General features: G+C 43.2%; 1 protein-coding gene across 2 annotated transcripts in view; it reads left to right on the top strand.

The window, feature by feature from the left end:
- The window catches only part of MAP3K15 (mitogen-activated protein kinase kinase kinase 15), a 147,789-nt gene that overhangs the window by 73,531 nt on the left and 51,955 nt on the right, over positions 1–22,303 (top strand). For both annotated transcript variants that reach the window (XM_021932574.2, XM_021932573.2), the window contains 5 exons: positions 8,019–8,189; positions 13,198–13,310; positions 13,862–14,021; positions 18,929–19,079; positions 20,789–20,896. In XM_021932574.2, the coding sequence (XP_021788266.2) occupies positions 8,019–8,189; positions 13,198–13,310; positions 13,862–14,021; positions 18,929–19,079; positions 20,789–20,896 (703 nt within the window). The remainder of the gene's footprint in view (positions 1–8,018; positions 8,190–13,197; positions 13,311–13,861; positions 14,022–18,928; positions 19,080–20,788; positions 20,897–22,303) is intronic.

A 22,303-nucleotide genomic window follows, 5' to 3' on the forward strand; every position in this document is an offset into this window, starting at 1 on the left:
AAAAAATTAGCTTGCCTTGGTGGTTTATGCCTGTAGTCCCAGCTGTTGAGGAGGCTGAGATGGGAGGACTGCTTGAGGCTGGGAGTTCAAGGCTGTGATGAGCTATGATCATGCCATAGTACTCCAGCCTGGGTGACAGAGTGAGATCCTGTCTCAAAAAACCACCATACAATAAACTAAAATTTTAAGTGCACGATTTGATGATTTTGACCAAATAAACGCACCCATGAAACTACCACCACAATCAAGATATAGAATATTATATCCCTGTGTTAGGCCGTTCTTGTATTGATATAAAGAAATACCAGAGACTGGGTGATTTATGAAGAAAGCAGGTTTAATTGGCTCAGAGTTCTGCGGACTGTACAAGCATGGCATTGGTGTCTGCCCAGCTTCCAGGGAGGCCTCAGGCAGGTTTTATTCATGGCAGAAGGTGAAGGCGGAGCAGGCAGCTCCTGTGGTGAGAGGGAGCAAGAGGGAGAGTGAGGGCTGGTGGCACGACCTCTGCTCCCTGCAACCTTCACCTTCTGGGTTTGAGCAATTCTCCTGCCTCAGCCTCCCGACTAGCTAGGATTACAGGCACCCATCACCACACCTGGCTAATTTTTGTATCTTTGTAGAGACAAGGTTTCACCATGTTGGCCAGGCTGGTCTCAAACTCCTGAGCTCAAGTGATCCACCTGCCTTGGCCTCCCAAAGTGCTGGGATTACAGGCATGGGTCATTGTGCCCGACCTCGGTGTGATTTTTATATTTGTTTGGGTTTTTATTGTCACTACAGGAGTGAAGACCTTTCACATTCTTCTCCATCTTGATTGGAAGCAGAAGTCTCTGGTAAGGTTTTTGACAGGTGACCCAACACAAACTATATCCTAGGAAGGACGCTGATCTAATGAGACCTTTTGTGTGTGAAAGCTCAGGGCTGGCTTAGAAGGAGGATTTACTGGGATTCTGTCTCTTGCCCTATGAATTTCCTCTTGTAGACACACAGTGTAGAAAAGAGGGCCAGGGAGACCGGATGGTTGGTGGCAAGTCGATGCTCTGGCAGACCCGTAGCTCATGGCAATGCTTTGAGGTAAGCAAAGTCAGACACTTCAGGTGAAGGACGGAGGCACAGAAGGGCTAAGTGCCCTGCTCAAAATTCAAATGGGTAATCAATGGTGTGAAAATAACCAGAATCTAGCTCTATATGATTCCCAATCCAGTGTTGTGTTTTTATTCTGTGCATTTTATTGCATAAGTAATAGATGAAGCCACGTGTGTTGGCTCATGCCTGCAGTCTCAGCACTTTGGGAGGCCGAGGCAAGAGGATCACTTTAGCCCAGGAGTTGGAGACCAGCCTGGGCCACATAGAAAGACCCCGTCTCTACCAAAAATAAATAAATAAATAAAAGCTGGGTGTGGTGGTGCGTGCCTGTATTCCCAGCACTCTGAGGCAGGAGTTTCACTTGAGCACAGGAGCTTGAGGCTACAGTGAGCCATGAACACACCACTCACTACATTCCACTTGGGCAACAAAGCAAGACCCTGCCTCAAAAAAACAAAAGTAATAGTAGATGAGTATGTTTGTATATTACTGTGAAAAACTGAAAAACAATCCATTTAAAGCAGTTATCCCTCTGAACTCTAATCTCTTGTCCCGTCCATATTCCAGAAGTAACCTCTCTTGTCAGTTTGGTGTATATTCTTGGAGACAATTTTCTATGCATTTACATACTGTGAAAATATGTCATACTGTAGAGTTTTTAAACTATAGGACCACACAGGAGGTATTCTGTTGTTTTTTTCACTTAGTAATCAATGCTTAGAGATCTCTCCATGTCACTACAATAACTGCTCAGTCATTCATTTAACAGACGCTTATTGATCACCTACTTTGTGCCAGATCCAGTTCTAAGCACAGTAGTTAACAAATCAGACCCAAAAATCTCTACCCTCTTGGAGCATGCATTCTAAAATGGGGAGATAGAATGAAAAAAAAAAAAACAAACTAAATGTATTAAAACAGTTTAGGGTGATAGGGTGGCCAGTAAGTAGGGTGGGAAGATTGCAGTTTTAAGTTGAGTGCTCAGAGAAGACCACACCTACTAGAAAGTGGCATGGAGAAAAGATCAGAAAGAGGCAAGGGAACATACCATGTGATATGTGGGGGAAGATCATTTCAGGTAGAGGGATCAACTTGCGGAATAGCAAGGAAGCTTGTGTAGCTGGAGCATAGGAGGTGATTGGGGCGCAGGAGTGGTAAGAGATGAGGTTGGAGAAATAACTAGGAACACATCTTGTAGATCCTTACAGGCCATTGAAAGAAAATTGGTGTTTGCTCTAAGATGGGAGCCACTGGTGAGTTTTGAGTAGAAGGATGACATGACCTGCCTTACAGCGTAGAGGATCACTATGACTTCTGTGCTGAGACTAGAAGGTGTGGAAGCAGGAAATGACGTGGCTTGGACCAGAGTGGTAAGGGTGGGCTTAATGAGGAGTGGGTCAATTTCAGATATAGTTTGAAATAAAAGCCAGCGGAATCTCCTGGTCCAATAAATGGTGTTAGAGGAACCAAACATGACTGCAAAGTTTTTGGCCTGAATAAGAGGAAGAATGGATTGGCCATTTGACAAGAAGGGGAAGACTGTAGAACAGGTTTGATGGGATAATGAAGGGTTTGATTTGGGGCCAGGCATGGTGGCACACACCTGTAATCCCAGCACTTTAGGAGGCCAAGGTGGGCAGATCACTTGAGGCCAGGAGTTCAAGACCACCCTGGTCATCACGGCTAAACCCTGTCTCTACTAAAAATGCAAAAATTAGCTGGGCATGGTGGTGCACGCCTGTAATCCCAGCTACTTGGGAGGCTGAGGCATGAGAGTCTCTTCACCCTGTGACTTAGAGGTTGCAGTGAGCTGAGAATGCACTACTGCATTCCAGCCTGGGTGACAGTGAGACTCTGTCTCAGGGAGGGGGAAAAAAAAAGTTTGAGTTGGGACACGTTAAGTTTGAGGTATCAACATGCAAACAAGATGCTGAGAAGGCAGTTGGATATGTCAGTCTGGATTTTAGGGGAGAGGCCTGGGCTGGATATAGAAATTTGGAAGTCATCAGAATATGGATGGTTTGAAAAGTCACAGCAATGGATGATCAAGGGATCTAGGGTAGTAACCAAGAAAGATGAAATGTCCAAGGGTACTGCCAAGGTACACTCCAGTGTGAAAAGATCAGAGAGATGGACTAAAGTAGGAGAAAATAAAGTAGGCGAGTGTGGTATCCTGCAAATCAAATGATAAAAGTAGTCCAAGGAGGGAGGAGTACACGGTTGTCAAATGCATATGTATGTGAGATAGGACAAGGAGTGAGAAGGGAGTGGTGGATTTAGCAATGATGCCAACCTACTGACTCAGAAAGTCAAGCATGAGAAGCACTGATGTCTGGGTCTTCAGATTTAAGCTCCCCTGTGATACTTTTTTTTTTTTTTAATTATTTTTATTTTTTTTTGAGATGGCGTTTCCCTCTTGTTGCCCAGACTGGAGTACAATGATGCGATCTCGGCTCACTGCAACCTCTGCCTCAGGGGTTCAAGTGATTCTCCTGTCTCAGCCTCCTCAGTAGCTGGGACTACAGGCGTCTGCCACCATGCCTAGCCAATTTTTGTATTTTTAGTGGAGACAGGGTTTCACCACGTTGGCCAGGCTGGTCTCGAACTCCTGACCTCAGGTGATCTGCCCGCCTTGGCCTCCCAAAGTGCTGGGATTACAGGCGTGAGCCACCATGCCCAGCCTCCCAGGTGATTCTAATATGCAGCCAAGATTCAGACCCACTGTCAAAGTTTCCTTCTCTTAATTGTGAAATGGCCTTCATTGCCAGAAACAGATGTTGCTGACTGATTCAACATAGGAGTTTTTATCTGTAGGCTTGTTCTTGGATACCTTGGGATCTGAAAATGATAAGCAGATCCAAAAGCTGATTATTAACCACTAAAAGGATTAGTTATTTAACACCTGTCTTAAAGTGGCTTTTAAGCTGAAAATCTCTTTGCTTTTAATTTTTTCAAATGTTTGATTTTTGTTTTGTTTTTACTCAAAAGACCTTTTGTTTCGAGTAACAAGGGTAAATTTTAAGTTAATGAGAAAATTCAAGGGAAATCTTGATGTAACTGGTCCAAAAAGCTAAAATCCAAACAAACCTGAGCTCATATCAATAATTAAGCATTAGCTTGGGCAACATGGTGAAACCCTGTCTCTACAAAAAGTACACAAATTAGCCAGGTGTAGTAGTACGTGCCTGTAGTCACAGCTACTTGGGAGGCTGAGGTGGGTGGATCGCTTGAACCTGGGAGGTTGAGGCTGTAGTGAACTGAGATTGTACCACTGTACTCTAGCCTGGGCGACAAAGCCCTGTCTCAAAAAAAAAAAAAAAAAAAAAAGCATTTAAGTGAGTTTATTGAGTTTAGTACATTCTTTTCAGAATCATGAATATTTCACACCTCAAAAGTTGGCTAATTACAGATGTGGAAATGTTGTGCCTCATTAAAGTTTCAATCTTTCATATTCTTGCCACAGACGTTAGAAATTATTTAAATGCTCTAGTAAATTTGAGTTGGTTTGTGTTGGTTCTTAAAAATTAAAGAATATTGTACAATGGCTGTGCAACAAGAGATCCGGTTTGCAGGTTAGTTCAGTTAGATTCTATATGACAAAAAGAGGAAAGATAAAATATGTTAGAACAGGATCAAGGTAGAAAATGGAAAAAGTCCGAGTCAAAATACAGGCTTAATTATTGCAGGTTTCCAGAAGGTGGCCAAGTGTCTAGATTAGCCATTTTCCACCCAGGTTGGGTTCCACAAGACAATTAAGTCCTAATGCCCGCTGGCATCTATTGTATGAAATGATTGAATTTCTCTTCTGCATCCAGAATGAGGCTGGCTACGTACCATCCTTGAGAGCCCTGAAAAAATAGTTACTCAAATAATCAAATAATTTTTTCCAGGGATTAATTCTGTCATGGAACCCCAGTTGAGAAAGTCTGGCTGTTTTAGGTACTAATTTGACATCTGGGATGATGCGGTAGTTTTTGAGGTGCATGTCCTCAGGAAAGAAAACATAAAAGAGCCTATTGTGGCCGGGCGCAGTGGCTCACACCTGTAATCCCAGCACTTTGGGAGGCCGAGGCGGGCGGATCACCTGAGGTCATGAGTTCGAGACTATGCTGGCCAACATAGTTAAACCCCAATTCTCCTTAAAAAAAAAAAAAAAAAATTCAAAAATTAGCTGGGTGTGGTGGTATACATCTGTAATCCCAGCTACTCCGGAGGCTGAGGTGGGGGAATCGCTTGAACCTGAGAGGTGGAGGTTGCAGTGAGCTGAGATTGTGCCACCACACTCCAGGCTGGGTGACAGAGCGAGACTCCATCTCAAAAAACAAACAAACAAACAAAAAAACCTATTACCAAGAAATTAAAAAGAATAATTTATTCATTTATTAGAATGGTTATTAATAAAACATACCCAGTTTTGTATAAATCCCAGCAATGATTTTCTGAACATTTTAATATGTATCCTTACAGACTTTTGTCTATGTACATAAACATGTGAATAGTGTTTATTTCAAAGAATTGGGTCATGCTTTTCATTTAGTTCAGGTATTTTCCATGAAATGTTACTGTTACGGATGTTCCTCTGGGTAATTACACATGGATCTGCCCCTTTATAATGATTACTTTATTCTGTAGTCTGGTTGTTGCAAAATATATTTTGCTGTTCTTCCGTTAATGGATGTCTGAGTCATCTCCAGTTCCTTACTATTACAAGCAGTGCCATAACAAACATCTTTGTTCAAAAAATTATTGAAAAAAAAGATGTACATATTACAGATTCTAGAAGTGGAATCATTGGGTCAGGATGGGTACCTTTTTTGTTTTTGTTTTTATGTAAAATCACAAATATATTTAAAAGTAGGGAATAGCATAATTGTCTTAGGCAGGGTTCTCTAAAGAAACAAACCAATAGGATGTATAGAGATCTAGAGGAAGAGATGGATTATGAGAATTGCCCCAGGTGATTCTAGAGACTGGCAAGTCCCATGCAAGCTGGAGAACCAGGAATACTTGTGGTGTGATTTGGTCTGAGTCCAAAGGCCTGACAACCAGGGATGCTGTTGGGGTAAGTCCTGAAGCCTGAAGGTCCAAGACCCAGGAACTCTGATGTCCAAGGAGATGATGAATTTCCCAGTTCAAAAAAAGAAAATTCACTCTTCCTTGGCCTTTTTGTTCTCTTGGTACCCTCAATGGATTGCATGATGCCACCTGCATTGGTGAGGGTGGTCTTCTTTACTCAGACTGTTGATTCAGATGCTAATCTCATCCAGAAACACCCTCACAGACATACCCAGAAATAACGTTTTATTATCTTTCTGGCCTTCCTTAGCCCAGTCAAGCTGACACATAAAATTAACCATCAGAATAATAAACCCCCATCTACCCCATATCCACTTTGGTAATTATCATTGCATGGCCAATTTTGTTCCCCTTTGCCCCCACCCACTCCTTTACACCGCAATGCTGGGTTTATTACAAAGCAAAGACGTACCATTTTATCCACAGATATTTCAGTGTGTATCTTTAAAAGTTAAGGACACTTGGCTGGGCACGGTATCTCACGCCTGTAATCCCAGAACTTTGGGAGGCCAAGGCAGGTGGATCGTTTGAGGCTAGGAGTTCAAGACCAGCCTGGCCAACATGGTGAAACCCTGTCTCTACTAAAATTACAAAAATTAATTGGGTGTGGTGGCGCATGCCTGTAATCCCAGCTATGTTGGAAGGCTGAGGGAGGCACGAGAATCGCTTGAATCCAGGAGGTGGAGGTTGCAATGAGTTGAGATCATGCCACTGCACTCCAGCCTGGGCGACAGAGCGAGACCGTCTCAAAAAAAAAAAAAAAAAAAAGAAAAAGGTTAAAGACACTTATAAAACATAGGCATGGTTACACTATCATACCTAAAAATGAACAGTTTTTAGGTTTTACATTATCATACCTAAAAATTAACAATTTCTCAGTGTCAGTGCTCAAATTTTCCCAATTGTCTTTCCTTTTTTTTTTTTTTTTTTTTTGACAGAGTCTCACTCTGGTGCCTAGGCTGGAGTTTACTGGCACAACCTCTGCCTCCCAGGTTCAAGTGATTCTCCTGCCTCAGCCTCCCAAGTACCTGGGACTACAGGCGCCTGCCACCACAACTGGCTAATTTTTGTATTTTTGTAGAGACCGGGTTTCACCATGTTGGCCAGGCTGGTCTCGAACTCCTGACGTTGAGTGATCCACCCGCCTCAGCCTCCCAAAGTGCTGGGATTACAGGTGTGAGCCACTGTACCCAACGTCATATGTTTTTTAGTGGATTTGTTTGAATCACGATCCAAACAAAGTCTGCATGTTGCATTTAGTTGATATGACTCTTAAGTCTTTTTTATTATATAGGTTTCCCCTTTGCTTATTTTTTCGTTTCCTTATGATTTAGTTGTTGAGATAGAATCAAGTAGAGACTGAGTATAATTGTATAAGGTTTATCGGTGTGGATCTTAAGCAGTGACTACATTGGGAAATGAAAAAAAATAATTTTTCTGCTGAAGTACAGCATCCTTGCACCTGTCTTTCAGCACGATGAATGCATATATATTCCACTGTCTTTTTTTTTTTTTTTTTTAAATAGGTCTCACTGTGTCACCCAGACTGGAGTACAGTGGCGCGATCTTGGTTCACTGCAACCTCTGCCTTCTGGGTTCAAGTGATACTCCTGTCTCAGCCTCCCAAGTAGCTGGGATTACAGGCATGGGCCACTACCACCTGGGTACTTTTTGTATTTTTAGTAGAGACAGGTTTTCACCATGTTGGCCAGGCTGGTGTCGAACTCCTGACCTCAAATGATCCACCCACTTTGGTGTCCCAAAGTTCTGGGATTACAGGTGTGAGCCACTGCACCTGGCCTCTATTCCATTGTCTTGATTCATTCATTTGTGGCCTTATAACATCTGTCTTTCAGGAGAAACAGCACAGGTGACCGTGAGAAGGCTCTGCAGATCATGCTCCAGGTTCTGCAGAGCTGTGATCACCCAGGCCCCGACATGTTCTGCCTGTGTGGGAGGATCTACAAGGACATCTTCTTGGATTCAGACTGCAAAGATGACACCAGCCGAGACAGCGCCATTGAGTGGTAAACCCTCAGCCTGAGTTATCAGCACATGCATCTCTTCAAGGAACAGAATCACATAGGCTGAGGATGTGCATCTCTTCCTTATGTATATGTCTGTCTGCTGTCAGTGAGCAACTATTTGTAGTAAATGTGGTCTGGGAATTTCCAGATTCCCTTTTTGAGAGAAAACCATGAGAAACAGGTTCTACTGGTCACACTCTTCCCACAGGTACACTTGTTTAAGGGCCAAGAAGGAGGCCCAGCACACTCCTTCCGAGCTCCCACTTCCAGAACCTTGTCCCCCACCACCAGGGCATCATCTTCCCCAGTGATCTGTTCATTCATTCACTTATTTGTTCATTTATTTAACAATGTTCAGTGATGGCTTACTGTGTGCCAGAAACTTTTCTAGGTGGTAGGGATACAGACACAACGGACATGAATCCTGCCCTTGGGGGCCTTGCCTTGCTGGTGAGGGAAGTTAAAGAAAGCGACACATGTAGGATGTCATGTGAGGGCTATGGGGAAAAGTTAAGCAGGGAAGGGGATAAAGGAGGGCTCTGAAGGGTGGGCTGCAATTTTAAATAGGGTGGTCAGTGAAGGTGCCTAAAGGTAGGAAAGTGATAAGGGAGTGAACTTCACAGATAACTGGAGAAAATGTTCTTGGCGGAGGGAACAGCAAGGGCAGAGACTCTGAGGATGAAGCATGCCAGGCACACTCCAGGGTGGTCAGCAGTAAGCAAGGGATGGGTGGAGAGCAACATGAAACAGGAAGGGGGCAAGACCTTCTTGCTCTGAGTGAGAAGGAACATCAAATGGAGGGTTTGAGCAGAGGAGTGACAAGATCGGACATGCATTTTAACAGGAGTACTCACTGTTATGCAAAGAATATATTTTAGGGGGTGTATCAGCTGTCACTTGCCGCATAACCCAAAACTTAGCAGCTTCAAACAGCAATGATTATGATTTTTCATGATTCTCTGGCTTCGCCAGGCACTTCTTCTGCCGGCTTCACCTGGGCTCACTTCTAAAACTGAAGTCAGCTGTAGGGTCAGGTGTGGCTGGAAGATCCAAATGACCCTGTACACATTTGGCCACTGGTGTTGGCTACTGATGGTGTGCCTCAGCTCTCCACTATGTGGTTCTAATCCTGGTAGACCAGCTTTCTTACCTGGTATGCAGAACTCTAAGAGAGTGAACAAGGGAGCAGCAAAGCCTCTAGAGGCTTAGGTTTGGGAACTCACACGTGGTTAACTTCTGCCACATGCTATTGGTCAAAGCAAATCACATGGCCCACCCACATTCAAAAGGATGGAGGAATATGCTCCACCTCTGGCTAGGAGGAATAGCAAAGTTGCATTGCAGAGGTGCATGCATATTGCAATGGGAGGAATTTGTGGCCATTAAACAGTCTATCACAGGGACAAGGACAGAAGCAGGGAACAGGAGAATATAGCAGTAATTCAGGGGAGAGCTGGTGGTGGCTTGAGCCAGGGTGGTGGGGATAAAAATGTTGAGAAGTTGGATGCAGGATATATTCTGAAGGTGGAACCAACAGGCCCACATCATTCATTTCCATCATAAGAGCTCTTGACATTGCTGTTCTGCTTTCATTCATTTCTAACTGCTTCCTCTCTCTTTCTCTCTCTCTCTTCCTTTCATACACACAGGAGGCTCTGTCCTCCCCACCTTCTCTCCATCTGCACTTACTTCTCTGGCAATCCCAGCCACTCTCACACCTAGGGACCCTTAGCTGGAACTCTCCAGCCCAACATCCTAAGTGATGGCCTTACACCTCCCCCCTTTGCCCACCTGTTCTACCTCAAGATGATGCTGGTATTTCAGACTCAACATTTTGAAGGCTGAAGTCATTTACTCTTCTCCACAAGGTATGGCTTTCAATGTCTTGCTTTCTTACTACTATTCTCTACCCTCCTAGGTGTAAACTTTTGGTCAGTGTTCGATACATTTTACTCACTTACCTCCCCGTGCAGTCAGGCCCCATTTGCAGCGCTTCTGCAAGCCTTCTTTCACTGCTTGCCAATCCTTTCCCATCACCACTGCCTCCAGTCACTGCCATTTTTTTTTAACTTTCTTGCCAGGAATGTTCTAACAGTACCCAAGTAGACTCCCTGCTTGCTGTCTGTTCAGTCTATCCTTCACAGATTTATAACTTATTCTTCCTAAAACTCAACAACCCACCATGGCTCCCTGCTCCCTACTATGTAAAAATTCAGACTCTCAGATCACCATTCTAGGTGTCCTGAACACTTTCTCCAACCTACCTCTAGCCCTGTTTCCCACTACCTGGTGTGTGTCCAACTAAACTGTAGTTCCTAAGGAGTTTTCCAGACTACTGTCTCTGTTGCTGCTGTTTCCTATGCTGAGGGTTCCCTTTCCAAATCACTGCTGTTTCATTTCTCTTGCCTTTTTTTTTTTTTTTTTTTTTGAGACTGAGTCTCGCTCTGTCACCCAGGCTGGAGTGCCATGGTGTGATCTCAGCTCACTGCAACCTCCGCCTCCCTGGTTCAAGCAATTCCCTTGCCTCAGCCTCCTGAGTAGCTGGGATTATAGGCACATGCCACCACGCCTGGCAAATTTTTTTCTATTTTTAATAGAGACGGGTTTCACCATGTTGGCCAGACTGGTCTCGAACTCCTGACCTCAGGCAATCCACCTGCCTTGGCTTCTCAAACTGCTGGGATTATTTCTCTTTATTTTTATGCCATGTCTCAAGTATCTAGGTGAGATGGCCCTATATGTCTTTTGTGAGTTCCTCTACACTTGAATTTGTGTGATTTTAAGATACCACATTCTTGCTTCTGTTGTTACTAATTATGTGTAGATCTTATTCCCTTCCACCCTAGTGTAAGTTCTTGGAACATAATGACCTCATCTTCTTTATTTAAATGTCCTGTAGTTCCTAATGCACCGTGTGGTGGAGAGGAGTCACTCAGGGTATCGAAGGGAAGTTAATGTTTGGTAAAGCCAAAACAAAGCTGTGTTCCCACTATGGTGGTTGGGAATTCAGTCCCCAGGTCAGAAAATCACTGCCTTTGGCTCCTTCAAGAAAGTCCTAGGAGCTTTTCTCCAGTGGCTTCAGAAGGTAGTGGCGGTAGGTGCAGAAGCAAATGAAGCTTCGTCTTCTGCTCAGGGCGTGGTGGCTGTGGATAAGATCTATCCTGGATATCATCTAACCCACCCTCTCCAGTGCGGCCATGGAGCATATGGCTCAGGGAGGTGGGGAGCTGGTCCAAGATCACAGGGCCGGTTAGTGGTGAATCTGGGACTACAATCCTGCCTGGAGTTCAGATCTTCTCTGCCCCAAAGTTGGGCCTGCTTGACTTCCGGAGAAGCAACCCTCTCGGCCCTCTTCTCAGTATAGCTTTTCATAGTAGAAGAAAATAAAACAGTCACATCTAGAAGGAGGTAGAATTTAAAATTCTCAAAACACACAGGAAAAAAAAAGGTTGAATTTTGTTGACTAAGGTAGGAAGGACTTCCTCGGTGTCCTCTGATCTGTCTGAGGCTATTTGTATTATGCCTCAGAATTGATAAAGCCATATTTTAACTGATTTCAATGATAACTTCTCCTTTGAAGAATTAATATTTTGTTGTTGAAATCTCTTGCCGTCACATGAGTGACAAAATTACTACTAGCAAGTCTTTGGTATAAACTGTGCCACTTAAAGACACTTGTGTTATTACTTCATTAATTGAGTTCTTTTTTCCTGCCTATAATTTTCATACTTGTTCATAGAACAGAAATGAACTTATTATGTATAGAAAAGGGTAAAGAAGAGAGTGAACTTGTCACTGTTAGCCTTTTGGTATAAAAATACGATTCCCAATTTTGTATCCTGTTCCTTATCCTGATAGAGTAGATCGCTGTCACTGGCCTTACTTTGCCACTGCTCCTGTAGTTATTTGGGATCCAGGATTTTGGCAATACTGCTTCCTGCAGGAGAAAACAACTCCATATTGTTAAAAGCAAACAGCTTGCAGAGAAATGGCCTACCATTGATGCCATTTCGATGTAATAAAAAAATACTCAATGCATAATTAGAATCCAACTTTAGAAACAAGGTTTAGGTGGGCAGCGTGGCTCATGCCTGTAATCCCAGCTACTTGGGATGCTGAGGTGGGAGGATCGCTTGAGCCCAGGGGTTCAAGGCTGCAGCTATAATCGTGCCACTGCACTCCAGCCTGGGTGACAGAGTGAGACCCTGTGTTTAAAAAAAATGAAAAAAAAAATTAACTGGGCATGATGGCACAAACCTGTGGTCCTAGCTGCTTGGGAGGCTGAGGTGGAGGGATTGCTTGGGTCCAGGAGTTCCAGGCTGCAGTGAACTATGATTACACCTCTGCACTCCGGACATCAAATCGTAGTGATCTTCTGGGAGTAGGATTAGAATTGAGTTTAAATTTCTTTTGTGTACTTCGTGATGATTTCCCTATTTTATACAATCAGTGAGGCTTTTATAATAATCTTATTAACAAAAAAAAAACCTCCCTGGTGTAAGTTACTGTGTTGCTATTATGACTTTTTTTTTTGTTTTGAGGCCGAGTCTCGCTCTGTCACCCAGACTGGAGTGCAGTGGTGCGAACTTGGCTTGCTGCAGCTTCCACCTCCCAGGTTCAAGCGAATTCTCCTGCCTCAGCCTCCCGAGTAGCTGGGATTACAGGCATGCACCACCACAGCTGATTTTTGTATTTTTTTTGTAGAGATGGGGTTTCACCATGTTGGCCAGGCTGGCCTTAAACTCCTGGCCTCAAGCGATCCACCTGCCTCGGCCTCCCAGAGTGCTGGGATTACAGGCATGAGCCATGGCGCCTGGCCTATTACGACATTTTTGAAGTTACTAGAGAGCTGCATGTGGCTGTTTGTGAAGGTGGTGGTGGGAGGCAAGGGGAATAGGCAACAACAAACTTAAAGAAAGAAAACTTTTCATGAGAAAGTTGGTTTATACCATTATTTAAACATTTTTTGTTGTAATATAATCAGACTTTGGTGGTTCTGTAATTATAGGTATCGCAAAGGGTTTGAACTCCAGTCATCTCTCTATTCGGGAATTAATCTTGCAGTTTTGCTGATAGTTGCTGGACAACAATTTGAAACTTCCTTGGAACTAAGGAAAATAGGTAAAGCTGTTTATTACTGCAGATGTTGATGCTTTGATTATACAAGTTTGGCATTAAAAATTATGTTGAAATAACTAGCATTATGTCATTATATTTCTGTTCTTTTTTTGAGACAGAGTCTTGCTCAGTTGCCCAGGCTGGAGTGTAGTGGTGTGGTCTTGGCTCACTGCAACCTCCACCTCCTGGGTTCAAGCAATTCTCCTGCCTCAGCCTCCCGAGTAACTGGGATTGCAGGTGCCCACCACCACACCCAGCTAATTTTTTTTTTTTTTTTTTTGTATTTTTAGTAGAGATGGGATTTCACCATGTTGGCCAGGCTGGTCTCGAACTCTGGACCTCAAGTGATCCGCCTGCCTCAGCATCCCAAAGTGCTGGGATTACAGGCGTGAGCCACCGTGCCCATCCTACTAGCATTATATTTCAAAAGTGACAATCAGTTACTTTTCCTACAACGCACTTGAGACAGCAGCCAAAATAAAATACCTGCTTATCCTCAATATGACAGAAACTAAGAAAGAGTTTTCTGACTATCTAAAATTCAAATTCTTAAGGTGTCCGGCTGAACAGTTTGTTGGGAAGAAAAGGGAGTTTGGAGAAAATGAACAATTACTGGGATGTGGGTCAGTTCTTGAGCGTCAGCATGCTGGCCAGTGATGTCGGGAAAGCCGTCCAGGCAGCAGAGAGGTTGTTCAAACTGAAACCTCCAGTCTGGTGAGTTGTGTCTGTGTGTTGTCATCAGCCATCTCAACACATGACCTTGTTCTGAAATGTCTTCCTCAGGGAAAAAAACGTGGAAGTGCAAAAACAGTAATAATCACTATGTTTCTCCTTCTGACTTTTCATTAAAGCAAAGTTAGCACAGACACAACTGCTCTGAGAATTCCCTTGCTTTTATGTGAAGGGAGGGAAAGACAGATCCACACAGAATATATCCCTGCCTGCTCCATCCCTGAGATTAGGCCTTCTATCCTATTATAATTTCTGCAGGTTGTCTAGGTCCTTAAGAGCAAAATACTCTTGGCTACTAGTATGTATTATGCATTTGTGAGAAAGCATATAATAAAGTGAAAAAAGCACACCAAGAAAATGTTTATCACAAATGAAAACTGGAACTAAAAGAACAATAATAGGGTGTGGTAAATAAAACGGTGGCACAGGAACAGCCTTACACAGCCATTTAAATGTGCGGGAAATAATGTTTGGAGACGTGGAAGTGTGTTTGTGGTTTGTTGTAGAATAAGAAAAGCCAGCTCCTGGGTAGATTTTCCTGTATCAGTGGTTCTCAAATTTTATTGTGCGTCAGAATCAACCTATGTTGATTAACACACAGACTGGACATAGTGGCTTATACCTGTAATCCCGGCACTTTGGGAGGCCGAGGTGGGAGGATTGCTTGAGCCTAGTAGCTTGAGACCAGTCTGGCTAATAGAGTGAGATCCAGTCTCTACCAAAAAAAAAAAAAAATAGCCAGGCATGGTGACACACGCCTGTGGTCCCAGCTACTCGGGAAGGCTGCGGTAAGGTCAAGGCTGCAGTGAGCTGTGATTGCATGACTGCAGTCCAGCCTGGGTGACAGAGTGAGACCCTCTCTCAAAAGTAAATAGGTAAAATAAAGAAATAAAACACAGATTGCTGGGCCCACTCTCAGGATTTCTGGCTCGGTAGGTCTGGGGTAGAGCCTGAGAATTTGCACTTACAAATTCTAAGCTGCTGCTGCTGCTCTGGTGACCACACCTTGAGAACCGTTGTTCTATATGATCTTGTTTTAATTAAAAATATGTGTTTGGCATGTGACTTGTAGGGAAAGGCCCAGGTGGGGTGGGCGGTATCAGATTTCCCCGTAGACATGAAGCTCCGTTAGAATCGTGGTTATCTTATTGATTGCTATAGTCTCATAATAAATGCTCAATAGATACTTGTATAATCAATAAATGGTGAATGATTTTCTTCAGAATATTGACAGTGGTTGTGTCAGGGAGATAGCCTTATAAGGATTTTTATTCTGTGTTTTTTTTTTTTCTTACTTTTGTTTTCTGGTTTTTCTTACCTTTGTCTTCTGATTTTTCTTAAATGCATATGGATTATTTTTATAACTTTAAAAAACATACTTTTAGGCCGGGCACGGTGGCTCAAGCCTGTAATCCCAGCACTTTGGGAGGCTGAGACGGGCGGATCACGAGGTCAGGAGATCGAGACCATCCTGGCTAACACGGTGAAACCCCGTCTCTACTAAAAAAATACAAAAAACTAGCCGGGCGAGGTGGCGGGCGCCTGTAGTCCCAGCTACTCGGGAGGCTGAGGCAGGAGAATGGCGTGAACCCGGGAGGCAGAGCTTGCAGTGAGCTGAGATCCGGCCACTGCACTCCAGCCTGGGCGACAGAGCGAGACTCCGTCTCAAAAAAAAAAAAAAAAAAAAAAAAACCCCAAAAAAACCCCACATACTTTTAACCATTTGTGTTCATTGACCATCCCTTACATCCTAGTTCAGCGGGTCAGTCCGGATTACCGGGGGTAGGAATCTCTTCAGTCATAATTAGTTTGACCCTATTTCTTCCCAATCTGAAGGAACTTAAATTTGGCCCTCAAACCCCTTGAAAGTTCTCTGAGGCTGAGAGGACACAGAGCCAGGCTGGGCCTCTAGCCCTCCTGGAGTGGCTGCTCTTTGAAAAGTACTAATCTTAAAGTGCATTGCTGTTATCTGGGCGAGATGGAGCCGACTTCAGGGAGTGGAGACCCCAGGATTGGATACAATCCCATTACGTCAGCACCTGGGCTCACTTATAGGACTTACACTGTTATTACCTGTTGTTAGGAGTCCCCAAGACCCTTCTTAGGTTCATGATTTGCTGGAAGGACTCACAGAACTCAGAAAAGCTGTTATACTCTTAGTTATGGTTTATTACAATGAAAGGATACAGATTAAAATCAGCAAAGGCAGAAAGGTACATAGGGTAGAGTCCAGGAGAGACCAGGTGCAAGCTTCCAGTTGTCCTTTCCCGGTGGAGTCATGTGGACAGTGCTTAATTCTCCCAGCAAAAATGTGTGACAACATGCAATGTCCAGGGTTTATTGGGGATGGGTCACGTGGGCATGGAGTCCTCATGTGGCTGATATTAATACCTCAGCTCCAACCTCTCCAGAGGTCAAACTGATACAATGTGGCCCAGGACACGGACTGTGAATCATATCGTTAGCATAAACTATCTAGGATGGCCCAAGGTCCCAGATAAACAGAGATGCTTTTAGCTGGCAGTATATCCCAAGGGCTTAGAGGTGATCTCCCAATAGCCAGTCCAGGGCCAGATCTTTCTTTTGAATGTGTAGAGTTTGGACAGCACAGGCCCGCTGAGTACCCAAGCAAGTCAGTTGGAGTCTAGCTGGCCTATCTTCCCAGGATAGCTCCAGCTTTTATCCTCAAAGAGCAAAATAATACTATGATATATAATACTATGATATAAATAATACTATGATATATAATAAGACTATGATATAAATAATATGATATAAATACTATGATATAAATAGTACTGATATATAATAATACTGCCTGGCACCTATGTTCCAAAAAGTTCAATATGCCTGAAAAGAGCAAAGGTGTGGTCAGAGTCAAGATGTCATAACATCAAAATCTACCTAGTCAGATTCTAATTTTTAAAAAAATAAAAGACAGTGAGTTTGACTAGTGATTGCCAGGAGTAAGGGAGTGGGTGGGATGGGAGGGAAGTAGGCATGATGGTGGGAAGGCAACACGAAGGGTCCCTGTGGGGATGGAAATTTCTCTGTCTTGCCTTGTATCAGTGACAACATCCTAGTTGTGGTATTGTACTATAGTTTTTGTAGGATGCTTACCATTGGAGTAAACCTGGTCAAAGATATATGGGTTCTCTCTGTATTGTTTCTTAGCACTTCATGTAAATGTAAAATTACCTCAAAGTAACATGTTTAATTAAAAAGAAAATGAGTTTGAAATTTTGTCATTTTGTAATTGCTTTGAACTTTGAACTACAGCTGACCATTGAACAATGTGGGGGTTAGGGGCTCAGTTGAAAATTGACCAAAAACTTAACTACTAATAGCCTGCTGTTGACTGAAAGCCTTACCAATAACATAAACAATATTTTGTATTTTATATTTTGCAAAAAGTGCAGGATTTTTGCAACCGCTGACATAGCTGCAGTGACGGCTTCATGAATTTCCTTTTCTATTTTTGCAACGATTTTTAGGCTGGATTCATTTGTCTTGAAATGGCAGCAGCTGTAACTGCAGAACTCAATCTGTAGTACATATCAAGCAATTCAACTTTTTCTGGTAATGTCATGACTTTTCTCTGCTTCTTGGGAGCGTTTCCAGTATCACTAGTGGCACTCTGTATGGGTCCCATGGTGTTACTCAAGGTTTATGGTATTGCACTAAATACAATGAAGAATGCACGAGAACCGTGAGTGATCACTTTTTACTATGATCTGCAATTTACTGGAGAGATGAACTGCTCATGCAAAAATGATCAGTCTCACATGGTGGAGTTTTTTGTTGTTGTTTGTGTCTGAGACAGAGTCTCGCTCTCTCGCCCATGCTGGAGTGCAGTGGCGTGATCTCGGCTCACTGTAACCTCTGTCTTTCAGCTTCAAGCAATCCTCCTGCCTTAGCCTCCCGAGTAGCTGGGACTATAGACGCCTGCCACCGCATCCAGCTAATTTTTGTATTTTTAGTAGAGACGGGATTTCGCCATGTTGGCCTGGCTGGTCTTGAACTCCTGACCTCAGGTGATCTGCTCGCCTAGGCCTCCCAGAGTGCTGGGATTACAGGTGTGAGCCACCGCGCCTGGCCACATGGTGGAGTTTTAAGCAGATACTTATAACATGAGCTCACCACAATAGCAACAGGAGGTGGCTACAAAATTCTTACAGTGGTGCAGTATGCACTACAGTTAATTTTATGCAGTCTTGATTTAATACCGCATCTTTACGTTTGTTTATATTTTTCTTGACTGGGAATGGTGCCATATACAGTCTGTAAGTGTTTGTGTGTGTAAGTTTTGGTACATTTTAACTTTTTATAAGAGATTTGTATATATTTTGGGTAGTAAATGATAAAATAGACTAGTGTCTACGTATATTTTATGCATTCATGGCATACCTAGCTTTTTCTATTTTTTTTTTTTGATATTTCTAGGCTGCACACTTCATCTGCAAAGTTTTCCAAATTGTCGCACATCTCCAGAACATTTTCCAATGTATTTATTGGGAAAAAAAATCTGTGTGTAAGTGGACCTCCACAGTTCATACTTGTGTTGTTCAAGAGTCAGCTGTGCCTGCCTTTGTTATTTAAAACAGTTATCACATGCTTTCCAATCTCCCATTTTAGACAATAGGTACTAAAATTGAGGTTTAGCCCAATGTTGGTAAAAAGCCACGTTGTGTTATTTTGTTGGATGGACTTACTTTGCCTACTGCTTGGGTTTTCTTAATTAGTTTTGTGGCTGCTGAGCAGTCATTTATGAAGCACTCATGATATAATATGAACTTAAGTGAATAAAAGCTTTTGGAAAGCTTCTTTTAAAGGGACTTGAATTCAATTTCTTTAGGAATCCAATATATTGCTGTTTGTGATTTTTCCAGGTACCTGCGATCATTAGTTCAGAACTTGTTACTAATTCGGCGCTTCAAGAAACCCATTATTGAACACTCACCCAGGCAAGAGCGGCTGAACTTCTGGTTAGATATAATTTTTGAGGCAACAAATGAAGTCACTAATGGACTCAGATTTCCGGTAAGATATGCTAAATCCATTTTTTTTTTTTAAAAATTTAGAAAAAAAAAAGGGATTGGTCCTATTTAACTATTGAATACTCTGAACTAAAGAAAGCCGTAGAGTAATTTTAAATGTTGGGATAAACATCAATCTTATGTGAAATCAGTAAGTGATAGATCAGCTCACTGATAGATCGTTGGCCGTATCCTCTGTAGTAGTCATTCTCAATTGGAAGCAACTTTGTCCCCCTAAGGTACCTCTGGCAATGTCCAGAGACATTTTTGGTGGTCATGACTTGGGGAGAAGGTGGCGCTACTGGCATCTGGTGGATAGAGACCAGGGATGCTGTTGAACATCCCATAATGCAAAGGACAGCCGTCTCCAATAAAGAATTATCCAGCCCAAAATGTCACTAGTGCCAAAGTGGACACACTTTCCTCTAAAATAATGTAGCACCACGAGTGGAAACTTGGAATTCAGCATGGTTTCCTGTTAAGCTTTGGATTGCCTGTAAGGCCACTAATTAATATTTAAAACGTATCAAAAAGGCAAAATTGCTTTTAGCTTTTCATGGAATTTTTGTTTTAATGTTATGACCATCTTAGAGTCATGAGTGAAATATGTGAATGTCTTGGAAATTGAACTTCAGATAATTGTGTTCCATATTTATGCTTTGAGAGTTTGTGAACAGCCCATTTCCAAGAATTTCATTAAACATCTAATAAGAGATTGTTTGAAATGATTGATAATTATTTTGTTGCTGGTTAATAATACATTTTAAAATCTTTTTTTAGTTATGAAATATTTCAAACCTACTGAAAGGTACAAAAAAAAAAAAAAAAAAACGGAGCAGACAACAGCATAATCTCTAACCAGGTTTAGTGATCTTAAACATGTTGCTTTGTTTTGGAGATTTATTCCCTCTCTCCCTCCCCATCTCGCCCCTCCTCTTTCTCTTCCCGTCCTCTTTTTTTTTTTGTTGTTGTTGTTGTTGTTGTTGTCGTTGTTGTTGTTTTTTGTTTTTTGAGATGGAGTCTCATGCAGTGGTGTGATGTCGGCTCACTGCAACCTCCACCTCCTGGGTTCAAGCGATTCTCCTGCCTCAGCCCCCTGAGCAGCTGGGATTACCGGTGCACACCACCACACTCATCTAATTGTTGTATTTTTAGTAGAGACAGGCTTCACCATGTTGGCCAGGCTGGTCTCGAACTCCTGACCTCAGGTGATCTGCCCACCTTGGCCTCCCAAAGTGCCCTCCTCTTTCTCTCCCCACTTTCTTCCTTTCGCTGCCTTCTTCCCTCCTTTTCCCCCTTTTCTCTTTCTTCCCCCTCTCTCCTTTCTCCCCTCTCCTCCTAGCTCCCTTTCTCCCCACCCTTTCTCCCCACTCTCCTCCTCCTCACCCTCTTCTCCCTCTCTCCCCGCTCCTCCTCTCTCTTAACAAAATAACACCTTACTGATGGGCCATCACCTTTTTTATCTCCTTGCATCTTTCCCCCCACCTCCAAAGAGATGGCATCTCAATATGTTGCCCTTGAACTCCTGGGCTCAAGTGATCCTCCGACCTCAACCTCCCAAAGTGCTGGGATTACAGGCTTGAGCCACTGTGCCTGGCCCTCAGTGAGGATTTATTGAGTACGGACCTCCCCGCCTCCTCAGTGGGCAGGGTGCGCTGTGGCGCGCTGTGTTTCCTATCCGTGTACGTTAACAGGCATCTCTTCTTGTTTCAGGTTCTGGTGATAGAGCCAACCAAAGTGTACCAGCCTTCTTACGTTTCCATAAACAATGAAGCCGAGGAGAGAACGGTTTCTTTATGGCATGTCTCACCCACAGAAATGGTAAGGAGGAAAACTCACAAGCAATTGAATCAAAGATTAAATTTTCAAATAGGGAAGTCTAAATGGTAGTATTGGAAGGAATAGGCACCCGTGTTTAACTTCTGAATTTTGAGAATATATGAGAGAGTATGATCACAGATGAGAGAAAGCAGGTTTTTCCATTATGTGTGTGTGTATGCATATGTGTGTGTGTGGGCATGTGGTGAGGTGGGGGGGGGGAGGAGTGTGTGTGTGTGTGTGTGTGTGTGTATAAAAACATTAAATACAAGTTGGTTAGTTTTTTTTATATAGTTAAACCATAGGGAAGTGGGTAGAGGATACAGGCTGGTGTGTTGGTTCACACCTATAGTCCCAACACTTTGGGAGGCCAAGGCAGGTGGATTGCTTGAGCCCAGGAGTTCAAGACCAGCCTGGGCGACACAGCAAAACCCCATCTCTACAAAAAATAAATTTAAAAAACTAGCCGGTCATAGTGGTGCACATCTCCCAACTGCTTGGGAGGCTGAAGTGGGAGGATCGCTTGAACCTGGAAGGCCGAGGCCACAATGAGCTATGATTGCACCACTGCACTCCAGCCTGGGCAACAGTGAGACCCTGTCTCTAGAAAAATAAAATAGTAATATATTTTTAGAAGCACTTAGACTGGCTTTCTTGATGAATCTCAACCATTACTGGATCCTGTGGCTTTCTAGATAAAACTCAGACTCTTTTACTGAGTGTTCAAGTCCCTCTGTATACAATCCTGCCCCCTCCCTTCCTCTTTCTCTCCAGCCCTCAGTGCCAGTCAGGCTGTCTTCTTACCAGCCCCTGAACTGTCCCTGCTGGAGCTCCTGTCTACCCTTTTATTTCCATCCTTGTTCCTTTTGGGATTTCCTTCTTCCGATTATCCAAGTCCTAGCTTTTGCAAAGCCATCTTTAACCGCCCCTTCGTTCCTTGCACGGAGTGTCTCTAGGCTACCAACTGCCTGTATCATGCACAGAAGACCATCCTAAGAATGCCCATACATTACTTCTATATGTTTGTAGCTGTAGGAGCTACGGAATAGTTACCCACTCCTGAACAAATGCCTGTTGATTATGACATAAAATGTGTTGTTTACTTAACTAGTAAATGTTCCTCCCAAATCAAGTTCTCTAAAGCCATCCTGGAATAGACCTGCCATCGGGAAAGACTTTGGAAACTCATGTGGCTAAGCTTTCTGTATATGTGCAGTCTCCTGCAGGTGGCTGTGGGTCAGACAAGACTCTCTCGAGTCTGCCCTGGCTCCCATTTCTGTGTCTGAATCCAAAGGCAGACTCCTGCTGTCTGCCACTATCCTCTCTGCATGACTTTGGACTCATGTCTCCTCTGAAATACACTTAGCCTTTCTATGCAGTTGGATGTGATTTGTTGACTTTCATAGTCTC

This window comes from Papio anubis, chromosome X (assembly GCF_008728515.1).
Source record: "Papio anubis isolate 15944 chromosome X, Panubis1.0, whole genome shotgun sequence".
NCBI classification, from domain to species: Eukaryota; Metazoa; Chordata; class Mammalia; order Primates; family Cercopithecidae; genus Papio; species Papio anubis.